Source organism: Taudactylus pleione, unplaced genomic scaffold, assembly GCF_031769625.1.
Source record: "Taudactylus pleione unplaced genomic scaffold, aTauple2 ptg000352l, whole genome shotgun sequence".
Taxonomy (NCBI): domain Eukaryota; kingdom Metazoa; phylum Chordata; class Amphibia; order Anura; family Myobatrachidae; genus Taudactylus; species Taudactylus pleione.
Window position 1 is genome coordinate 12,372,880 of NW_028284753.1, and position 23,834 is coordinate 12,396,713.

A 23,834-nucleotide genomic window follows, 5' to 3' on the forward strand; every position below is an offset into this window, starting at 1 on the left:
AAATGACTTCATAACCATGGCATCCAGTTTAATTTGCTAGCAACAGATGGCTACAATAGCAACCACTTTAAAATGACTCCATAACTATGGCAACATCTTAATTTGCCAGGCAACGGACCATAACCAAAGCAACCATCTTAAATTGGCTAGCAGCGGCCCAATACTATGGCAAACAGTTTAAATTTACTCCATAACCATGTAAACTAGATTAAATTGATTATGTAACCATGGTAACCATCTTTGTTTGCTAGCAATGACCCATAAGCATAGCAACCAGTTTAAATTACCTCTGTAACTATGGCAATCAGTTAAAATTGACTCTGTAAATATGGCAACCAGCTTACTTTGCCTATAATGGTCAGTAACCATAGCAACTAGATTATTTTTACTCCATAACCATGGCAACCAGCTAAATTGACTCTGTAACCATGGTGACCAGCTTAATTTGCTAGCAGCTGGCCTTAACCATAGCAACCAGTTTAAAATAAATCCATAACCAAGGCAACTAGTTTCATTTGCCAAGCAAATGCCCGTAACCATAGCAATCAATTTAATTTGACTCTGTAACCATGGCAACCAGCTTAATTTGCCAGGCAATGGCCTGTATCCATAGTAACCATCTTTATTTAGCTAACAACATCCCATTAGCATGAGCAAGCTTCATTTGCCAAGCAACAACCCGTAACCATAGCAACCAGTTTAAAATGACTCAGTAACCATGGCAAACAGCTTATATTGCCAAGCAATGGCCCATTCCAGTAACCAGTTTAAATTGACTCAGAAACCATGGCAACCATCTTAATTTCCTTGCAACGAACCATTACCATAGCAACCAGTTTAAAATAAATCCATAACCAAGGCAACAAGCTTAATTTGCCAAGCAACTATCTGTAACCATAGCAACCAATTTAATTTGACTCTGTAACCATGGCAACCAGCCTCAATTGACTCTGTAACCATGGCAACCAGCTTAATTTGCCAGGCAAGAGCCTGTATCCATAGTAACCATCTTTATTTAGCTAACAACATTCCATTACCATTAACAGCCCATAACCATAGCAACCAGTTTAATTTGACTCCATAACCATGGCAACTAGCATAAATTGACTCCGTAACCATGGCAACCATCTTATTTTGCAAGCAACGGCCCATAACCATAGAAATCCGTTTAAATTGACTCCATAACAATGACAACCAGCTTCATTTGCTAGCAATGGACCATTACCATATAAACCAGTTTAAAATTAATGAGCTTCATTTGCCTAGCAACTGCCCATAATCATAGAAATCAATTTAGTTTGGTTCCGTAACCATGGCAACCAGCTTAAATTGTCTCTATAACCATGGCAACCAGCTTAATTTGTCAGGCAATGGCCTGTATCCATAGTAACCAGTTTAAGTTTACTCCAGAACCATGGCAACCAGCTTAAATTGACTCTATAACCATGGCAACCAGCTTAATTTGCTACAACAGCCAGTAACCATAGCAACCAGTTTAAAATGACTAACCATTGCAACCATTTTATATTAACTCCGTAACCAAGGCAATATCTTAATTTGCCAAGCAATGGACTGTTACTATGGCAAACAGCTTATATTGACTCCATAACCATAGCAACATCTTAAATTGCCAGGCAACAAACCATAACCATAGCAACCATCTTAAAATGGCTAGCAGTGGCCCATTACAATGGCAAACAGCTTAAATTGACACCATAACCATGACAGCCAGCTTAATTTGATAGCAACGACCCGTTACTATAGCAAAAAGTTTATTTTGGCTCTGTAACCATGGCATCCATCTTAAATTGACTCTGTAGCCATGGCAACCAGCTTAATTTGCCTAGCAACAGCTCATCACAATAGCAACCAGTTTAGGTTAACTCCAAAACCATGGCAACCAGCTTAAATTCACTCTGTTACCATGGCAACCAGTTTAAATTGATCCGTAACCATAGAAACATCTTAAATTGCCAGGCAACAAACCATAACCATAGCAACCAACTTAAATTGGCTAGCAGTGGTCCGTTACTATGGCAAACAGCTTAATTTGACACCATAGCCATGGCAACCAGCTTAATTTTATAGCAATGGCCCGCAACCATTGCAACAAGTTTAATTTGACTCTGTAACCACGGCAACCAGCTTAAGTTAACTACGTAACCATGGCAACCAGCTTCATTTGTCTAGCAACAACCTTAGCAATCATTTTAAGTTGACTCCAAAAACATTGCCCCAGCTTAAATTGACTCTATAACTATGGCAACCAGCTTAGTTTGATAGAAATGGCCCTTAACCATAGCAACCAGTTTAAAATGACTCTGTAACCAAGGCAAACATCTTAAATTGACTCCATAACCATTAAAACCAGCTTAATTTGACAAGCAAAAGCTCATTACCATAGCGACCAATTTAATTTGACTACATCACCATGGCAACCAGCTTAAATTGACTCTATAACCATGGAAACCAGCTTAGTTTGCCAGGCAGCGGCCCATAACCATAGCAACCATCTTAATTTGGCTAGTAACAGCCCGTTACCATGGCAACAAGTTTAATTCAAATTGACTCCGTAACCGTGGCAACCAGTTTAATTTGACTCCGCAACCATGGCAACCAGCCCTAATTGACACCATAACCATGGTAACCAGCTTAATTTGCTAGCAATGACCCATAACCATATCAACCAGTTTAAGTTGACTCCACAACTAAGGCAACCAGCTTAAATAGCTTCTGTAGCCATAAAAACCAGCTTAATTTGCTAGCAAAGGCCCGTAACCATAGCAACCAGTTTATTTGGACTCCATAACCATGGCAACCAGCTTACATTGACTCCATACCCAAATTTTCCACACAATGGACCGAGCCATAGCATCTATCTTTAATTGGCTAACAATGACTTGTTACTATGGCAAATAGCTTATATTGACTCCATAACCATGGCATAAAGCTTATTTTGCCTAGCAATGGACTGGAACTATAGCAACCTGTTTAAAATGTCTCTCTAAGCATGGCATCCAGCTTCATTTGCCAAGAAACAGCCCAGAACCATAGCAACCAGTTTAATTTGACTCCATAACCATGACAACCAGCTTAAATTGACACCATAGCCATGGAAACAAGCTTAATTTGCCAGTCAACAGACCATAATCATAGCAACTATCTTAAATTGGCTAGCAGCGGCCCGTTACTATGCCAAACTGCTTATAATGACTCCATAACCATGGCAACTAGCTTAATTTGCTTAGCAATGACCCATAACCATAGCAACCAGTTTAATTTGACTCTATAACCATGGCAACCATATTAAATTGACTCTATAAATTTGGCAACAAGCTTACTATGCAAGCAATGGCTTGTAACCATAGCAACCAGATTATTTTAACTCCTTAACCATGGCAACCATCTAATTTGACTCTGTATCCATGGAAACCAGTTTAAATTGACTTTGTAACCATGACAACCAGATTAGTTTGCTAGCATCTTGCCAAATCCACAGCAACCAGTTTAAAATGACTCAGTATGCATGACAAGCAGCTTCATTTGCCAAGCAACAGCCTATAACCATAGCAACCAATTTAATTTGACTCCGTAACCATGGCAACAGCTTAAATTTACTCTGTAACCATTGCAAAACAACCTTAATTTGCTAGCAACGGCCCGTAACTATAGCAACCACATTAAATTGACTCCGTAACCATGGCAACCAGCTTAATTTGCCAGGCAACCGCCTGTATCCATAGTAACCATCTTTATTTAGCTAACAACATCCCATTACCATGGCAACCAGCCTAAATTTACTCCATAACCATTGCAGCCCATTTTAATTTGACTCAGTAACCATGGCAACCAGCCTAAATTGACTCCATTACCATGGAAACCATCTTAATTTGCCTAGCAATGGCCCATAACCTTAGCAACCAGTTTAAATTAACTCCAAAACCATGGCTACCAGCTTAAATTGACTCTATAACCATGGCAACCATCTTAATTTGCTTGCAGTGGCCCATAGCCATAGCAACCAGTTTGAAATGACACTGTGACCATGGCATCCATCTTATTTTGACTCTATAGCCATGGCAACATGTTAATTTGCCAGGCAACAGACCGTAACCATAGCAACCATCTTAAATTGGCTAGCAACAGCCCGGTACTATGGCAAACATTTTATATTGACCCTATAACCATAGCAACTAACTTAATTAGCCTAGCAATGGTCCATAACCATAGCAACCAGTTTGCCTCCATAACCATCGCAACCAGCTTAATTTGCAAGGCAATGGCACTTAACCATAGCAACAATCTTAAATTGGCTAGGAATGGGCAATTTCCATGGCAACCAATTTTAATTGACTCTGTAACCATGGCAACCAGCTTAATTTGCCTAGCACTGGCCCATAGCTGTAGCAACCAGTTTAATTTGAGTCTGTAACTATGGCAACCAGCTTAAATTGACTCCATAACAATGTCAACCAGCTTACTTTGCCTAGCAATAGCCCGTAACCAAAGCAACCAGATTAATTTGACTCCAAAACCATGGCAACCAGCTTAAATTGACTCCATAACCATATCAACCAGCTTAATTTTCTAGCAACAAACCATAACCATAGCAACCATCTTAAAATATCTAGCAGTGGCCCATTACTATGGCAAACAGCTTAAATTGACACCATAACCATGACAGCCAGCTTAATTTGATAGCAATGGCCCGTAACCATAGCAACCAGTTTAAATTGACTCCGTAACCATGGCAACCATCTTCAATTGACTCCGAAACCATTGCAACCAGCTTAATTTGCAACACAACGGCACTTAACCATAGTAACTATCTTAAATTGGCTAACAACAGGCCATTTCCATGGCAACCAGCTTAAATTGACTCCGTAACCATGGCAACCAGCTTAATTTGCCTAGCAATGGCTCATAACTATAGCAACCAGTTTAATTTTAGTCTATAACTATGGCAACCATCTTTGTAACCATGGCAACCAGCTTAATTTTTAGCAATGGCCCATAACCATACCAACCAGTTTAATTTGACTCCATAACCATGGCAACCAGCTTAAATTGACTTTGTAACCATGGCAACATCTGAATTTGCCAGGCAACGGCCTGTGCCCATGGATATTAGTTTAATTTGACTCCAAAACCTTGGCAACCAGCTTAATTTGACTTTGTAACCATTGCAACCATTTTAATTTGCTTGCAACGGCCAGTAATCATAGCAACAAGTTTAGATTGACTCTGTAACCATGGCAACCATCTTAATTTGCCAGGCAACGGCCTGTAACCATAGCAACCATGTTAAATTGCCTAGCAATGGCCCATTATAATGGCAACCAGTTTAAATTGACTCCATAATCATGGCAACATCCTAATTTGTCAGGTAATGGACCGTAACCATATCAACCATCTTAATTTGGCGAGCCCGTTATTAAGGCAAACAGCTTATATGTACTCTGTAACCATGGCAACCAGCTTCTTCTGGTGGTTGCGTGTGTGTGGGGTTTTGATGGTGCCAGCATGTGTGGGCGTTTCTGCTGGTGTCTTTGTGTGTGAGAGGTGCTGCTGGTGTATGCATGTGTGAGAGGTGCTGCTGGTGTATGCATGTATGAGGGGTGCTGTTGGTGTGTGCGTGTGTGGGGGTTCTGCTGGTGTCTGTGTGTGTGGGGGTTCTGCTGGTGTCTGTGTGTGTGAGAGGTGCTACTGGTGTCTGCATGTATGAAAGGTGCTGCTGGTGTCTGTGTGTGTGAGGGGAAGCTGGTATCTGCATGTATGAATTCCAGCTATTTGGGGTGTGATCGCAGGAAGGGTGGGTGCAGGCAGGAGACTGAATGTGTTGCTGTGGGGAAGGTGATTGTGAATGGTGGAGGTGATAATCTAAAGGATGAAGGTATGGGGAAAGGAGGCTGAAAGTTCAGCTCTAGGCAGGGGAAACAATGCTGAAGGGGGTTGGGGGGTGATCGTGTGGGCAGCTGCAGGGAACATTGAATGCATTGCTGTGACTGGGGGATTTGATCGCGGTGAAGTGTGTGGGCAGCCGCAGGGATGATGGTATGTGCGGCTGTGACTGGGGGGATTGATCGCGGTGAAGCGTGTGGGCAGCCGCAGGGATGATGGTATGTGCGGCTGTGCCTGGGGCGTGTGATCACGGGGGAGTGTGTGGGCAGCTGCAAGGAAGATTGAATGTGCGGCTGTTGATCGTGAGGGGGATGCGGGCAAGGGAACCTGAATGTACAGCTGTGGGTGTGTATTGCAGGGGTGGAGAGTGGATCATGGGAGGGAGGTATGGGCAGGGGAGACTAAAAATGCTGCTGTGAGGGGGGTGCAGACAGAGAAGAAACATATATACTGTACACTAGTGGGTGGCCGGCAGAATTCTGCAGGGCTTAGCAACATAACTGTGGCTGTCCTGAGACTGACACTGATGTGACACCCCTGTAGTGGTTACCATTTTCTAAATGTTGGTATTTAATTGATGTATGTATACTGTATGTGAATAATTAAGATAACCGATTAATTCATTTATTTACATGACTATAGCAGAAAGCTGCCCATATATATATATATATATATATATATATATATCAACATCCCTCACAGAGGGGCCCTTGAAACGGACTGCCCATACAGAGCTATAGGAACCATAGGGGCACGCGACACAGGACACTGTATGCAGCCAGCAATAGGGGAACTCTGTCCCCATGGAAACCTACAACAGTCAGGCAGAGCGGCGCGTGCGGTCGGCGGGAAGCGGACCCGCACGCGACCGCTGCTTATATAGGGAGCACCTGCAGGGACCGTTAGTGGTTGGCTGGAGCCTGTGGTGTGGAGGTGAGCCCCTGTGACGAGTGTCCCGTTACCTCAGGAGTTACAGTGACGGTGACACGGGGCTAAGTCCTGCTGTAGTAAAGGGGGAGAGCGGGACTTACCGAGTGGTATTGAGCAGTGCCGCTGGAGTCCTGAAGGGGCCGGTGGGGTGAGGAGACTCGCGCTGCAGCACCTACTGGTGACCGAAGCGCGACATGCTGAACGGACAGCCAGAGAGCAGTGACTGATGTTGCCGGCAGGAAGCGGTGTCAGTGGAGCCGCCCTGCCTCTTCCCCCGGCTTGTTGACTGACAGCTGGGAGCTGAGGGAGCAGCCCTGGGGAGGAGATTGGAGCCATCACTCGTGGCTGAACCGGCCCTGGAGGCGGAGCAGTGAGTACCATCACCACCCCTGTCTGGACATACACCCCTCACTGATTACTAAGTTCAGGGACAATCTGTAGACAGCATTTGGGACATACCACAGCCTCCCCCTAGAGAATTAGTTACTGGGACTGTAATACAACAATATATATAGTCATGGACTGCTTCATTAGTTAAATTCATGACCACAAGATTTGCAGTACCAGTGAGGAGTCAGCTTGTACAGATAAATCCTTTCAGCGCAGTATAATTCTTCAGGTCATAACCGCCTCAGTGTTAAAGCTAAAATCTGCAGAAGACAAAAGTGAAAATAGCAGTAAATCTCCGTATCTGCTGCAGACTTTCCCACATTAACCGTTCGTTAAACAAAGTGGCCTCAGTATAGAACCCTACCACAAAAGTCAGTATATAAAATTGAGAGGAATTGGATCCTATTAAACATCCGGCTAGAACACATATAATCTGACAGAGATAACGTCTTACCGCTGCAGGCATAAGGGAAGGAAAATAAGGAGACATGGAGCTATACATCCATTCTTCAAACTCAAATACACTTTAATGCAGCCTGCAGTACATTGGGGATTGTAACTACTGTGACTCAAAACCCGGGCACCGTTTGCAAACCTTTCATTGACTAGTCATTCACTTGCATGCATTAGTGACGTAAAACTATTCCTTGTTTTGTGCACAAAATAATAGTTATATTCTATCCGGTATTGACATTGCATATTGATATTTGCCTGTTTGCATATCCACCGATTAACCCTTCTCCTAGTATTCGGATTCGAGATTCCAGAGTTCCAGATAAATAAATGAACGACGGAGTGTTTCAATTCTTAAAAAAGTGTCAATTTGATGGTGATATAATTGTTTCAATGTAAAGTTGCTAAATTGCATTTGTCTTATCTTGCATATTCTTTTGTTGGAATAAATTCAAGTTGTGTGAAATACAATTGCCTATATTTAATACTTACCTCCTGGTCGGAATCCGGGCCTCTCAGAGACAGAGAAGTGGTAAGAAAACCCTACATAGCACAAGCCCCACAACTTTGCAAAAATAGAATACCCCCATCGGGGTATTACATTTTGGCGTCATACGAACAGGACGAACAAAAATAAAATATGCCGGAACCCCAGAACCCTACATCCACCCCAGGCCGGAGATTTCTACCTACTTCACCGGGTCAGAGACCTTCATCATCAGAAAATGCATCACCCAGGGGAGAAACACCATCAACACTGGTGTCACCTATCACGATGCCATATTATTTCAGGGCCCCTTGGCTTCTGACCTATAGTGGAGACAATAGGGGAGAAGAAGGAACAACATTGCTGGAATTCAAGAAAAAGATCAAAGCAATGTTCCGCCTATACCCTGTGAACGAGCAGCAACAAATAGAGATACTGATGGGGCAGTTGAAGGGAGCTGCTCTAAGGGAGGTCTCATCATGGCCGCGAGCGGAGCGAAAACAGGTCGAACAGATACTGGAACGATTGACTGCCATCTTTGAAACCCAGACGATTTCTGAGTTGAAAATGAAATTTTATGGCCGGCACCAAAGAATTGGCAAAACACTCAGAGATTATGCTTTAAGTCTTCAAGAAGCTTTGAAAGCCATTCAGGCCTTGGATAAATATGAAATAAGGAATCCTGACGAAACCTTGATTGCACAATTCATAGAGGGCGCCAATAAAGAGAGTGTTCGCAGTCAACTAAGAATGTTAAGGATGCAACTTGAGGAATATACTTTTCTAGACTTCAAAGAGGCTGCTATCAAAGTGATAGGATGTCACGTTAAACATGGAGTTACATTCCCGGAAATGCCGGGGTATCAGGAAACCTTTCACTCCACAGGAGCAGGAAACCACTCTGGAAAAGATCTAGTTGGACAGAGCGCTCAAGTGCCTACCCAAGATCCAATTCAAGTCTTAAAAGAGCAACTGGCGGATTTAACTATCGAGTTAACGGAAATGCGCAAGGAGATGAAGCAGTTAGCCCGTTCAAAGTCTACCTCTTCCCCCAGAGTGCGGAGGGATTCTGGTTAGAGGAGTACAAGAGATGACTGGTGGGAACCCCCCCGAAGAGATGGAAGGAGACCCACCGACAGATTTGATTCCCAGGGGAGACCCATCTGTAGAAGGTGCGAGAGGAGTGGTCATGTGGAACGGAATTGTGATCGTATGGAGCCTTTAAACTCCGAAATCCTGAGGATAGGGGCCGCACCTCGGGGAGATCCAGTCGAGTAGATCCCAAGCCGGAAGATTGGTGGCCCCAATATGTTGGACACTATTCACATTACCATCAATGGAATTGAAACCTTGGCCATGGTGGATACAGGGTCGCAGATCACTACGATACAATTGTCTGCCTTTAACCAACACTGGAAAGGTGGGCAGTTACTTTGACCACTGCCAACGTGGCTACAGTTGATCGCCAGTAATGGATTAGGCATTTCTTGTGTAGGATATTGGGAGGCCGATGTACGGATTGGGCAAACCCTCCTAGCCAAACAAGGATGCCTGGTCACAGAAACAAATGACGCGAAAGTAGCTCCAGTCATACTGGGAATGAACATCCTGCAACAATGCCCAGAAGAATTAGTCTCTATCTTGAGGGGAGAGATACCCAAAGCCGTGTTACCCATTCAACAAACATTACAGAAGGTTATCAAGATTATTCAGGGTCATCAAAGGCTGGCGCAGGTAGCAGTAGGTACTGTGAGATTAACCGATGGTAAACCCATTAAACTCCAACCAAATTCAGAAACCATAGTGTGGGGAAAAGCCTGTCATGGCTCACGTGGTCAAGAGTTTGAGGCCTTTATTGAACCTTGTGTCATTTCAGCCAATCCAGATGTAGTCGTGGCCAGTACTCTGGTGACCGTCAAAAATGGTAGAGTGCCCCTTCGGGTCCTCAATCCTCATAATTGTCAAGTCAAATTGTATCGACACCAACCCATGGCACAGTTGAACTGGACTACCTTTCAGAACGTGATCGATCCCAAATTCAACAACCGACAAAAAGAGATAATAGCTAATCCTGAAGTAGAGCCGGAAGTTGAAACAGCTTGGTGGAATGAACTTCAGATCGGAGACAGCGCCACCCCAGAGGAGCCACGACAAGGGGCTCTTCGCGTGGCTCGAGAAAGTTCAGAAGCTTTCAGTAAATACCCAACAGATCTCGGAGTAGTGACCAATATTCAACACCGGATATTCACTGGAGAACATCTACCTGTGAAAGAGCGACACCGACCATTAGCTCCAGGAATGTACCAAACTGTGCGAAAAATGTTGGAAGATATGAAGACCTCCGGGATCATCCAAGAAAGCCATAGCCCCTGGGCAGCTCCAATGGTACTGGTCCGGAAAAAAGATGGGCAATTCCGTTTCTGTGTCGATTACAGGAAATTAAATGGTCTAACTCACAAGGATGCATATCCTCTTCCGCGAATAGAAGAGTCACTCACAGCGTTAAAATCAGCCCAGTACTTCTCCACGATCGATCTCACTAGTGGATACTGGCAGATACAAATGTCAGAAGAAGACAGGAAGAAAACGGCCTTCATCACCCCCATGGGGTTGTTCGAGTTTTTGAAGATGCCCTTTGGGCTATGTAACGCCCCAGCCACATTTCAGAGAGTAATAGAGCATTGCCTGGGCCACAAAAATTTTGAGACTGTCCTACTCTATCTAGACGACATCATCGTCTTTTCAAAAACCTATTCCGAGCATCTCCAACATCTCCAAGAAGTTTTCCATCAGTTGATCAAATTTGGCCTAAAGTTAAAACCGTCTAAATGCTACTTGCTAAAGCCTCAAGTTCAGTATCTTGGACACATCGTGAGTTCAACTGGAGTGTCTCCGGACCCGGAAAAGATTAGGGCGATGATGGATTGGCCACAACCTCGGACTGTGAAGGATATCCGCAGGTTCCTTGGATTTGTTGGATACTATCGGAGATTTATCCCAAACTTCGCTAAGGTGTCTGCACCACTGCTAGAGTCACTTCAAGGGATCTCAAGAGATCAGTACAAGAGACAAATTTACATACAATGGACCGATGAACAGCAGACTGCCTTCGACCAGTTGAAGAAAAACTTGACTCAAGCACCGTTACTGGCGTATCCCGACTATAGCAAACCCTTCCGGTTATACACTGATGCCAGCAAGTACGGATTGGGGGCGGTTTTGTCCCAGGTACAAGAGGGCAAGGAGCGGACCATAGCCTACGCAAGCTGGAGCCTGTGAAAGAGCGAACAGAATGATGCGAATTACAGCGCCTTCAAGCTGGAGTTCCTGGCATTGGTGTGGGCCGTCACAGAAAAATTTAGAGATTACCTGGCTACGACCCCATTCATAGCCTACACTGATTGTAATCCTATGTCACACCAAGATACTGCAAAATTGGGCGCACTGGAACAGAGGTGGTCTTCCCGCTTGGCCAACTACAACTACCGTATTCGATATCGGAGTGGTCGTAGCAATGCAAATGCAGATGCCTTATCACGGCTACCTAACATAGAGGAACAGACTGAGGAAGATGATCCATGGGAAATAATTGAAACACTGAACTTCAATCTCCCAGTTGGCACGCCTAAACAGAATACACTGATGTCAGCTACTGCAGAAAATAACCCACAAGAACTTGTAGGGGGTGAAAGTGAATGGGCACAATGGCAAAGAGACTATCCCTGTTTTAAGCAATTGAGGAGAATGCTGAATACTCGCCAGGGGTTGACTAGACATGAAAGACAGACAGCGGAACTCGAATTGATCCAGCTCTGGCGACACCGTGACAGACTAAAAATACAAGAGAATCTAATCGTACGACAAAGTACCGATCCTAAAACCCATTTGCCGATCACTCAACTATTGGTACCCAAAACAAAGATTGATACAGTGCTGAGTGCTTATCACGATGAGTCAGGACATTACGGATGTCAGAAAATGGAAGCAAATATCAGAGCACGATTTTATTGGAGTAACTTACGTCGGGATGTAGAAGATTGGTGCCGAACTTGTAAGACCTGTATTATTCGCAAACCGGCTTCTCCAGGACAAATGGCACCTCTTCATCCCATTATCAGTCGGCAACCACTGGAGCTAGTGTCCATTGACCACGTCAAGTTAGAGACCAGTCGATTGGGATACTACCAGTATGCTCTTACAATGATCGACCATTACACCAAATTTGCAGTTGTCTTGCCCATAAGAGACTTGTCAGCCAAGACTACCGCAGAGCTTTTCTGGCGAGCTTTTGTACGCCCCTATGGGTATCCTTCTAAAATTCTAACAGACTATGGTGCAGCTTTCGAGTCCCAGTTGTTTCACGAATTGTGTGTGCTATACCGATGTAAAAAGATGCAGACTACGGCTTATCATCCACAGGGAAATGGAGTCTGTGAGAGAATGAATGGGACCATCATCAACATGCTACGTGCCATTCCGCCGTCTCAGAGCCTAGAGTGGCCCACCTTGCTGGCGGAACCTATGTTCATTTACTATAACACCGTTTATGGCTCCACTGGATATACCCCTTATTATTTACTATTTGGCCGGCCTGGAAAACTACCCGTTGATTTACAGTTGGAACTACCTCAATCCTTTGTCTCAGAGACTCACCCCAAGACTGATTGGGTAGAAGAGCACCAACACCGATTAAAAACTGCTCAGGCCTTGGTCGATAAACACATGGAAAAAGAAAGAAACCGACAGGAGGAATACTATAACCAGAAGTCCCATGCCCGACCTTTAAAAGTAGGAGATCAAGTGCTAAAAAGGAACAACCAGCGACGTAGTAAGTTGGATCCACGTTGGGGGACAATTCCGCACACAGTGACTGAAATACCCAACTCTGAGATTCCAATTTATAAAATTAGGCGGGAGAACGAATACTTGGAAAAAATTGTCCATCGAGATCAACTAAAGCTATACTCAGCCTCGGACTCTATGCCAGCAATAAGACAGCAAGAGCCAACAACTATTTCGAAGGTAGGGGCTGATAAGCCGCCGGACAATGCCTTAAAACTAACAATGAGCTTATACTGGCCAGTAGTCCATGATCGTCAAATCCCTCAAGTAGGGGAACAGTTGGAAAGACTACAACCCGAAATAGTCCCTGAAGAAACAGTCAGAATCTCCAGTTTAAGACGGTCTACCAGACCCAACAAAGGAACTCTTCCGATTAGATTTAGACAATAATCTGTAAGCCACTGCTGAACCATCTTGGCAATTGAATGTTTAGCTCTTTAAACTTATAAAGCATAAGTGTTAGTGTTCTAATTGTTATAAAGCAGTTAAAAGTTTTGCTAAGAGAAATGGTTGTTAAAATTTGCTAGGAAAGACAGATGCATGGGGACATGCATCATTCTAGCGGGGAGGAATGTGACACCCCTGTAGTGGTTACCATTTTCTAAATGTTGGTATTTAATTGATGTATGTATACTGTATGTGAATAATTAAGATAACCGATTAATTCATTTATTTACATGACTATAGCAGAAAGCTGCCCATATATATATATATATATCAACATCCCTCACAGAGGGGCCCTTGAAACGGACTGGCCATACTGAGCTATAGGAACCATAGGGGCACGCGACACAGGACACTGTATGCAGCCAGCAATAGGGGAACACTGTCCCCATGGAAACCTACAACAGTCAGGCAGAGCGGCGCGTGCGGTCGGCGGGAAGCGGACCCGCACGCGACCGCTGCTTATATAGGGAGCACCTGCAGGGACCGTTAGTGGTTGGCTCGAGCCTGTGGTGTGGAGGAGAGCCCCTGTGACGAGTGGCCCGTTACCTCAGGAGTTACAGTGACGGTGACACGGGGCTAAGTCCTGCTGTAGTAAAGGGGGAGAGCGGGACTTGCCGAGTGGTATTGAGCAGTGCCGCTGGAGTCCTGAAGGGGCCGGTGGGGTGAGGAGACCTGCGCTGCAGCACCTACTGTTGACCGGAGCGCGACATGCTGAACGGACAGCCAGAGAGCAGTGACTGACGTTGCCGGCAGGAAGCGGTGTCAGTGGAGCCGCCCTGCCTCTTCCCCCGGCTTGTTGACTGACAGCTGGGAGCTGAGGGAGCAGCCCTGGGGAGGAGATTGGAGCCATCACTTGTGGCTGAACCGGCCCTGGAGGCGGAGCAGTGAGTACCATCACCACCCCTGTCTGGACATACACCCCTCACTGATTACTAAGTTCAGGGACAATCTGTAGACAGCATTTGGGACATACCACAGCCTCCCCCTAGAGAATTAGTTACTGGGACTGTAATACAACAATATATATAGTCATGGACTGCTTTATTAGTTACATTCATGACCACAAGATTTGCAGTACCAGTGAGGAGTCAGCTTGTACAGATAAATCCTTTCAGCGCAGTATAATTCTTCAGGTCATAACCGCCTCAGTGTTAAAGCTAAAATCTGCAGAAGACAAAAGTGAAAATAGCAGTAAATCTCCGTATCTGCTGCAGACTTTCCCACATTAACCGTTCGTTAAACAAAGTGGCCTCAGTATAGAACCCTACCGCAAAAGTCAGTATATAAAATTGAGAGGAATTGGATCCTATTAAACATCCGGCTAGAACACATATAATCTGACAGAGATAACGTCTTACCGCTGCAAGCATAAGGGAAGGAAAATAAGGAGACAGGGAGCTATACATCCGTTCTTCAAACTCAAATACACTTTAATGCAGCCTGCAGTACATTGGGGATTGTAACTACTGTGACTCAAAACCCGGGCACCGTTTGCAAACCTTTCATTGACTAGTCATTCACTTGCATGCATTAGTGACGTAAAACTATTCCTTGTTTTGTGCACAAAATAATAGTTATATTCTATCCGGTATTGACATTGCATATTGATATTTGCCTGTTTGCATATCCACCGATTAACCCTTCTCCTAGTATTCGGATTCGAGATTCCAGAGTTCCAGATAAATAAATGAACGACGGAGTGTTTCAATTCTTAAAAAAGTGTCAATTTGATGGTGATATAATTGTTTCAATGTAAAGTTGCTAAATTGCATTTGTCTTATCTTGCATATTCTTTTGTTGGAATAAATTCAAGTTGTGTGAAATACAATTGCCTATATTTAATACTTACCTCCTGGTCGGAATCCGGGCCTCTCAGAGACAGAGAAGTGGTAAGAAAACCCTACATAGCACAAGCCCCACAACTTTGCAAAAATAGAATACCCCCATCGGGGTATTACACTGACAGCAGTCAGCAGTGTCAGGGTACACACGCAGGGGTAAAAGTACTTTCTGCAAGAAGCAGAGGAAAAGGACAAATATGCCTTTGTAGGGGCACTCTTATGACAGATAATTGTTTATATATGGATGATGATGGAATGATTAGTAAGAATAAAACTTAACATTTAATATACACCTTTAAAATGAAGTTCTCCCCAGAGGGTGATGTGTAGATATAATATAGAAATCTACTAAGGACAAAAAAGAACAATATAAACGTCCTTTGAAGTGTAAATGAGTATTATTATTTATTATTGATAAAAATTCAATGAGTAATCAGCTCCTGTTAAGGGTAATGAATATTCTAATTAACCCTAATTCAATCTACAGGGAGGCACATATGATTACTTCATAAGGTGCATACACACACAATGATTTTTTGAACGATTATCGTTAAACGATATCGTTTAACGATAATCGTTTGAAAAAATCGTTCACTTTCTTAGTCAAACGATGAACGATTATCGTTCTTGCGCGTTCACGTTTGTAGTTTGTAGTTTGTAATTTGTAGTTCAGTCAGACTTGTCAACTGAACGATTTTCAGTAAGTTAATATGCAAAAATCGTTTGTAGTTCTAAAAAAATTGTTCATTACATTTAGTAAATGAACAACTTTAGTAAACGATTTTAGTTAATTTTTTCAAGGGAAAAAATCGTTTACTAAAATCGTTCATTAACTATATCGTTGTGTGTGTATGCAACTTTACAGTACATATCTGGCGAACTATAGTAGTTTTTAGTTAGATCTCTGTTGTGATCGACATATACATAAATGATAGTTGGTCAGAAACAATTATATATTGTAAGGAACCACACTATGATAACTAGGAAAGATGACTTATACCCCTTTTACACCGGAGCTAAAACCCGGGTTTTTGAAGGGTTAACCCGGGCAGCTCCCTGGTGTAAAAGGGCAGAGGGTTGGATCGCCGGGTCGAGTGACCCGGCAATCCAACCCAGGTAACTAGCAGGGTTTAACATGGGCGTAGCCCGTGAAACCCTGCTATGGGAACAGCGCACTCCGGGTCACGATGACCTGGAGTACGCTGCTAGCCGGCTGATTGGTCCGGCTTCAGTGGCGCTTGGAGATGACGTCATCTCCAAGTGTCCACTTTCACTCCGCAAAAGCCGGGTCTATGCAGACCCGACTGCGGTGTGAGCGGCGCTGACTCGGGAATATCCCGAGTCAGCGCCGGCAAAATTCCGGGTCTGATCCGGATAGGAACTTTGTTCCAACTCTGGGTCAGACCCGGAATTTAGGTGGAAAAGGGGTATTATTAGGATAATCCAGCAGCTTTGAAATCTGTGTCCCCTGTAGATGAGTGAGGGATATATATTGTAATTAAATATCAGTATACCTATATTGACATTGCTGATAGTGATAAAGTCTGTGTCCCCATATAACTAAGAGGATTGTGCTTGGGAGGACTTTGCAGAAAGTTCTTTTATATGTGTTTAGCACAATCCTTTAGGGTGCACCACCAACTTAGAGTCATCCAAAAATGTTTTATTGTGATGAACCATGATGTTGGTATCAATTATGCAATAGCAATTTTCCATTCATTTCAATTGTATTACTAGTGCGTACTCACAACTTTGTGATACATACACACGCAGATCGTGCCTGTGTGAGACTGTCACTCAGCACATAGTTCCTCCTTGAAACTTGCAACAACAAAAAAAAAGTTTAGTGCATGAAGTGCCGGTATGTCATACCGTTGCATGCCGACACACTTCGAGCACTGTATATGAATATATATATATATATATATATGTAATTCCACAGATTGACTCTTGACAAGGCACACCTGTTAATTTAAAACCATTCCAGGAGACTACCTCATGAAGCTGACTGAGAGAATGCCAAGAATGTGCAAAGCTGTCATCAAAGCAAAAGGGGGCTACTTTGAGGAATCTAAAATATAAAACATATTTTATTTTGTTTAACACTTTTTTGTTTACATCATAATTCCATATGTGTTATTTCATAGTTTTGATGTCTTCAGTATTAATCTACTATGTTGAAAATAATTTAAATACACAAAAACCATTCAATGAGAAGGTGTGTCCAAACTTTTGACTGGTACTGTATGTATATATATATATATATATATATATATATCACACAAATCCAATATGCACAGTAGTCTCTTATGGGTGTATCCAGATGAATCAGCTCTTTTTCACATGCAGTGCAGCTACATCCCCGTCTCCAGCCACAGAGCAGAAAAGTCCCAGAGATATGTAAACAAAGGAAGAGCGCACTCGTAAGCACTCGTAATTAATGAATTGCAAAACACTTTACTGAACTGTAATTGTTCACATACATTGAAGTTAAAAGTAATGATCTTAGCTGTGGATGAATTTCTGTCCACCATACAGTACATAGCAGTCAGCCACTTGCAGGTCACAGCCCGATCAACGCCCGCTCCGGAAAACAGCGGGTGACACTCACACACGTCCACGTCACTGGCCACGCCCAATGTGTTATTCTGTGTTACAATTGAACCTAATTGAATAATCGCTGACTTGTATAAGAGAGCAGTAACAAGAGTTAGCCACACCTCCTGACGAAGTCAATCAATGATGAAACGCATTGGGCGTGGCCAGTTATGTGGACGTGTGTGAGCGTCACCCGCTGTTTTCCAGAACAGGCGTTGATCGACCAATGTATGTGAACAATTACAGTTCAGTAAAGTGTTTTGCTATTCATTACTTACGAGTGCACTCTCTCTTTGTTTACATATATATATATATATATATATATATATATGCATATAATATTGCCCGAAACACTTCAGAATTCATTCTGCTGCTTTTGTCAGCAGTCACATCATCAATAAATACAAGGGAACCAGTTCCATTGGCAGCTATACATGCCCACGCCATGACATTACCACCACCATGCTTCACTGATGAAGTGGTATGTTTTGGATCATGAGCAGTTCCTTTCCTTCTCTTCTCTTCCCATCACTCTGGTACAAGTTGATCTTTGTCTCATCTGTCAATAGGATGTTGTTCCAGAACTGTAATGGCTTTTTTAGATGTTGTTTGGCAAACTCTAATCTGGTCTTCCTGCTTGTTCTTGGGGCATTTTCCCTTCAGTCTTCATCAAGTGAAATGCATGCTCAATTGGATTCAGGTCAGGGGATTGACTTGGCCATTGCATAACATTCCACTTTTTAGCCTTAAAAATCTCTTTGGTTGCTTTTGCAGTATGCTTCGGGTCATTGTCCATCTGCACTGTGAAGCGCCGTCCAATGAGTTCTGAAGCATTTGACTGAATAATAATAAATCCTTATACAATTAGATAATCAGTCATCCCAGAGCCCAGAGAGCTGGTTATTCCAGTCCAATCAATAGAGATGGCTAACTGAAACTACAATCAATTAACATTTGTTAAGGTGTTCACACTTCACAGCATACCCCCGGCAAGAGGCTTTTTTGTCTTGAAGCCTCCTCACAGGTGATTGGACATGAGTTTCAAAGTAAAGGATTGAAACACCCCCTTTTTGAACACACCTATCAGGTAATAGAAAAACGGTTGGATTCTCACAGAGGTCAGACAAAGGGTCTCACACAGATGCAGGCACACACACTTGGAGAAACACACATTCTTGCAAGGAGACACTAGAGACACAGGCAGAGCAGACTCCCCCCCCAGAAGGAGGACAAAATGCAGCTTCATTCCCCAGGAGGCCTGGAGATATCTACTCATAATGGCTAAATAAAACTGTACATTAGATAGCCTATATGAGTATTTGTAACAAGTTTGTATTAATCTGTTTATAGCTTATATAGATAGTTTGTAGTGATTTATGTAGTAATCAATCTGTAGTAGACTATATGTGTAACACGTTTGTATTGTAGTTTCGGAAAAGGCTGGGTTAACATTCAATAGTGAAGTGAATTTCTAACAGCAAGCTATATGGGTGACTCTGTAATGTAGAATATGTAGCAATGCATACAGTGGATTTGTAGTGTATTCGTTGTCTTGTTTAATGGAAGCTACAGTTTCGTAACATGGTGTAGATTTCAAGTTACAAAGGAAATTCCATGTGCTCTCCCCCTTCCACCATTGAACCATGTGTTTAATGGAAATTGAAGTTGATCCATGTGGTTGGTGGATGCTTTATAGTATTATGATAGAATTGTGTACAGAGATATACATACATACTCAGTTTCATGTGTGATCATAGTTATAATATTATCATAGTTTTGGTGTTATTTCAGTATTATGATAGAATTGTGTACTATGAGTTGTATACTGGTATTTTAACTATTACAGAGGAATCAGCTTATATGTAACTTATATATAACTTTATAGTATCTGAAAAGCTTGTATAGTATAGTGGATGTAATCATAGGCTAGTATCAGTGTTACATCATGGAAGTTGAAAATATTAGACACTGGTATACAATATAATGTACTATTTTGGTCCAAAGATATCACACAGTTGTGGTGTGTGAGAATATTGGTATTACAGAACATGGCATTATGGGAGTCTTCAATGTGAGTTTTCAAAATGGAGTTTGCCTAGGGATCATGAGGCTTGTAAACAAAGGAAGAACATGTATTTTGGCCCTTCCCCCTCCCCACAGTCTAGTGGGTACTGGATGAGGTTTGTTGTAGGATGGTATTGTTGTACATGTTGGAATATAAAATAGTGCAGTGTTTGCCTGATGTGTTGGCATGATATTCAGCTTGCATATTTAATTAATTATGGCATTATGGAAGATTTCAATGAGGGTTTTTCTGACATTCAAAATGGAGTTTGTGTTCAGGGACCATGCGGTTTGAACAATAGGACACGGGCCCCAACAACACTCTCTCTCTCTCTCTCTCTCTCTCTCTCTCTCTCTCTCTCTCTCTCTCTCTCTCTCGTGTCTAGTATTGTTAAGTTTAAACACTGTTTTATGAAGATTGATTTGATGAATATAAAAACATTTTACTTATAACATTTTGTGTGCATCGTTATCCTTATGAAAGAAAATTATCCAAATGATTTAAAGGGTATATAATTCTGGTTAAACACGTTACGAGTTTATATATTTCTGTTACATATAACCTGATATTAGTTATTTAAATAATGAATAGAATATTTGCTTCAGATATATTGGGATTAAACAGGCTGGCAATGGCCTGCGGGTACAAAAAAGAAAGAAGGAAAAACACCCCTCATCATATATATACTCTATATATATATATATATATATATATATAATTCCCAAGCAATAAACGGAACTCCAAGGACACAATCAATGATGCAAAAAATGTGCATTGATATACATCAACATTTCAGTCATGCACTATCCTCTTTAAAGTATATGGTCATTGATCAGTGCCAGAATCCCCTTGTGGTGGTGATAGAGCTAAAGCATTATTTTTAAAGGAGGCACGTAGGGGGTTGATTGGAATATGCTGACTAGATCTGCTCATGCTGTGGAGGGGGAGCTAGCTACTCTGTGGAGGGGGAGGAGTGCGGGGGCTTTCTACAGCTATGCAGGCTGTGGGGAGGGAGTCTGGAGTGTGGGCTGACATCAGTGCCTCCTGTGGGGAGGTGGGGCGGGGTTTGGGCAGAGAACATACTGTGACTGCAGCAGCCTCACACTGCACATCACATGGGTGGAGGTGGTGATCAGCGGTGCTGCACTGCAGTGGTGACTCTGGTTCCCTGGGCTCCCAGCTGAAGGACTGCAACTCCGCCTCTGACTGTGCTGCTGCTGCTGCCTTGCTTGTTTGTGTTGTGACCTCTCCTAGGCCAATGCCAGCAGCAGCAGTGCAAACACAGAGCAACAGGTTATCTCCTTGGCCAGATATCAGGGAGGGGGGGCAGGCTCGGGCCCAGCCACTGGCCCTAGGCGGGCACCTAGGTTGCCCAATGGTAAATCCGGCCCTGCTTCTTCCAATGCACTGTAACTTTTTATTTTTTCAATAGCACACCTTTCACACTCCCTAACTGCATGTGCATGCGAATGAGATCAATCCCGGGAAAGATTGATATTATTTTTACGATTGTTCTCTGTATTAAATACAGAGAGGCCAATCAAGCAAAAAGATCGTTATGAAACTGTGGATTGGCCATCCTTGCTCTGCGAACACCTCTTGGTGCCTAACATATAAAAGATAATAATATATCAAAAGAGCATTTGCATTATAGAGCAGCATTTTTATATTTTTAAAATTACCTTACAGTGTGAGAACCTAGAATGCAGAGAATACAGCTCTTTCTTTTCCAACCTTTCCAAACTTTTGTGACTTCAAGCACCTTTCATTCCACAGTGAAAAGACTTTTGTCTGCAAATGACTCCACATAGGCAACATCGTCAACTGGTCAAAGAGATAAAACATATTTATTTTTATTTTGGACTGTTGTAAATCTTCTCTATAAAATATTAAATATCATGTCAGTAGGCCCCTTAGTTCATTGAGATTCCTCATGGGATTTTATTATCATAGATATTCAAACAAATTAATAAATAATGACTGCATTTACAGGCAACCACATTTTGTGGTTGTCTATAGAGACCACTTCCTATGAAAAGCTTAGCAACACTATTCTTTAATTTTGATTCTAAGGTGTGCGGAAAGGCAAAATCAATGTGTCTCATACGTCTTGGTGCTCAGTCCAACATCTGACACCTTGAGATTTTGAGGCCTGGGTATAATAATAGCAACAAACCAAGCAAGTGGGGAAAGAGGGCTCTATTTATCAATATGGTCCACAACCGGCGGTACCTTGTGTTTTGTATCGCTACTTATTGTAGCAATTAGGGATGAGCGAGCTCGGATTTCTGAAATCTGAATCCCCCCGACCCCCCTCCCCCCGATCCGAGCCGGAAACCGTGTCCGGCTCGAGTTTTCCCGCCTGCCTCGGATCTGGAATCGAGGCAAAACTTCATCAGCCCGCTGTCGGTTTCTCTCGGGTTTTGGATTCAATAAAAGGTCCCCGCGTCTACGCCATTTTTCACTCCGGCTGTGGACAGTAAAGAGGGAGGCTGGGGGTTTGCTGTGCTGGTGCTGCTGTTGTCCATAGTGGCTGTGTCCAAAGTCCAAAGGGGATTTCTGGGTTGTCTTGTGTAGTGCTGTTGTCCCATAAAGGCTGTGTTGTCCATAGAGGTAGGGTGGGGGTTGCTGTGCTGGTGCTGCTGTTGTCCATAGGGGCTGTGTCCAAAGTCCATAGGGGCTGGCTGGTCTGTGCTGTGCAGTGCTGTTGTCCCATAAAGGCTGTAGTCCTAAAGGGGTGCTGTAGTGTTGTCCAGGGGGTGTTCTGTCCATCAGGGGTGCTCCCCCCAAGTGCAAAAAAAATAATTTTTTTTATGTTTGTGTGCACATTAGCCGCATGTGCATCAACAAAATAACATCGCCAAGCATGCGCCTGTGTCATAAGTCAAGGGCTGGCTGGCTCATCTGTTGAAGGATGGTGTAACCCCCAAAGTGCCAGAAAAAAATAAGAATAAATTATTTTTATGTGTTTGTGACTTGTGTGCGCCTTAGCTGCACGTGCATCAACAAAGTTGCAGTGCCAAGCGTGCGCCTGTATCATAAGTCAAGGGCTGTCTGGCTCATCTGTTGAAGGGTGGTGTAACCCCCAAAGTGCAATAAATATAAAAAAATTATATTTTTCTGTGTTTGTGTGCGCCTTAGCCGCACATATTAATATCACATAAATGGAGGACAAAAATTTGTCCGATAAACATAAAATAGGGATAGATCAAGAACCACTTCCTCCAAGTGCTGAAGCTGCTGCCACTAGTCATGACATAGATGGTGAAATGCCATCAACGTTGTCTGCCAAGGCCGATGCCCAGTGTCATAGTAGAGGGTATATAAAATCCAATATGCCAAAGTTCAGGATAATGATCTTAAAAAATAAATTTAAATCATCTGAGGAGAAACATAAACTTGCCAATATGCCATTTACGATACAGAGAGTAAGATTCACATGATGATGGAAGCCCTCCTCCTGCTAGAAAAATGAAACGAGTTAAGCTGGCAAAAGCACAGCAAAGAACTGTGCATTGTAAGAAGATATCACAAATCTCCAAGGAGAGTCCAAGTGTGACGGCATTTGCGATGCCTGATCTTCCCAACACTGGATGGGAAGAGATGGCTCCTTCCACTATTTGCACACCCTCTGCAAGTGCTGGAAGGAGCACCCACAGTCCAGTTGCTGATATTCAAATTGAAGATGTCACTGTTGAAGTACAAAAGGATGAGGATATTGGTGTAGCTGGCACAGAGGAGGGAGTTGATGAGGAGGATTCTGATGGTGATGTGGTTTGTTTAAATCAGGCACCGGGGGTGAAAGTTGTTGTCCGTGGGATGAAAAAGCCCATTGTCATGCCTGGGCAGGAGACTAAACATTCCACCTCTTTGGTCTGGA

General features: G+C 43.0%; 1 protein-coding gene and 1 long non-coding RNA gene across 2 annotated transcripts in view; one reads left to right on the top strand and one right to left on the bottom strand.

The window, feature by feature from the left end:
- LOC148508665 (uncharacterized) overlaps positions 1-7,102 on the bottom strand; it is a 51,638-nt gene extending 44,536 nt beyond the window's left edge. Inside the window, exon 1 of the long non-coding RNA XR_015869565.1 lies at positions 6,933-7,102. This is a non-coding gene — a long non-coding RNA (uncharacterized LOC148508665). The remainder of the gene's footprint in view (positions 1-6,932) is intronic.
- Positions 7,103-8,314: 1,212 nt separating this feature from the next.
- On the top strand, positions 8,315-9,238 carry LOC148508666 (uncharacterized). The gene has a single exon (XM_088444237.1). The coding sequence runs from the start codon at positions 8,315-8,317 to the stop codon at positions 9,236-9,238; it is 924 nt and encodes a 307-aa protein (XP_088300363.1).
- The last annotated feature ends 14,596 nt before the right edge of the window (positions 9,239-23,834 follow it).

What these genes read in the sequence shown, in the direction of transcription:
- LOC148508666 (XM_088444237.1), top strand. Translation starts at nt 8,315, where the DNA reads ATGCCGGAACCCCAGAACCCTACATCCACCCCAGGCCGGAGATTTCTA.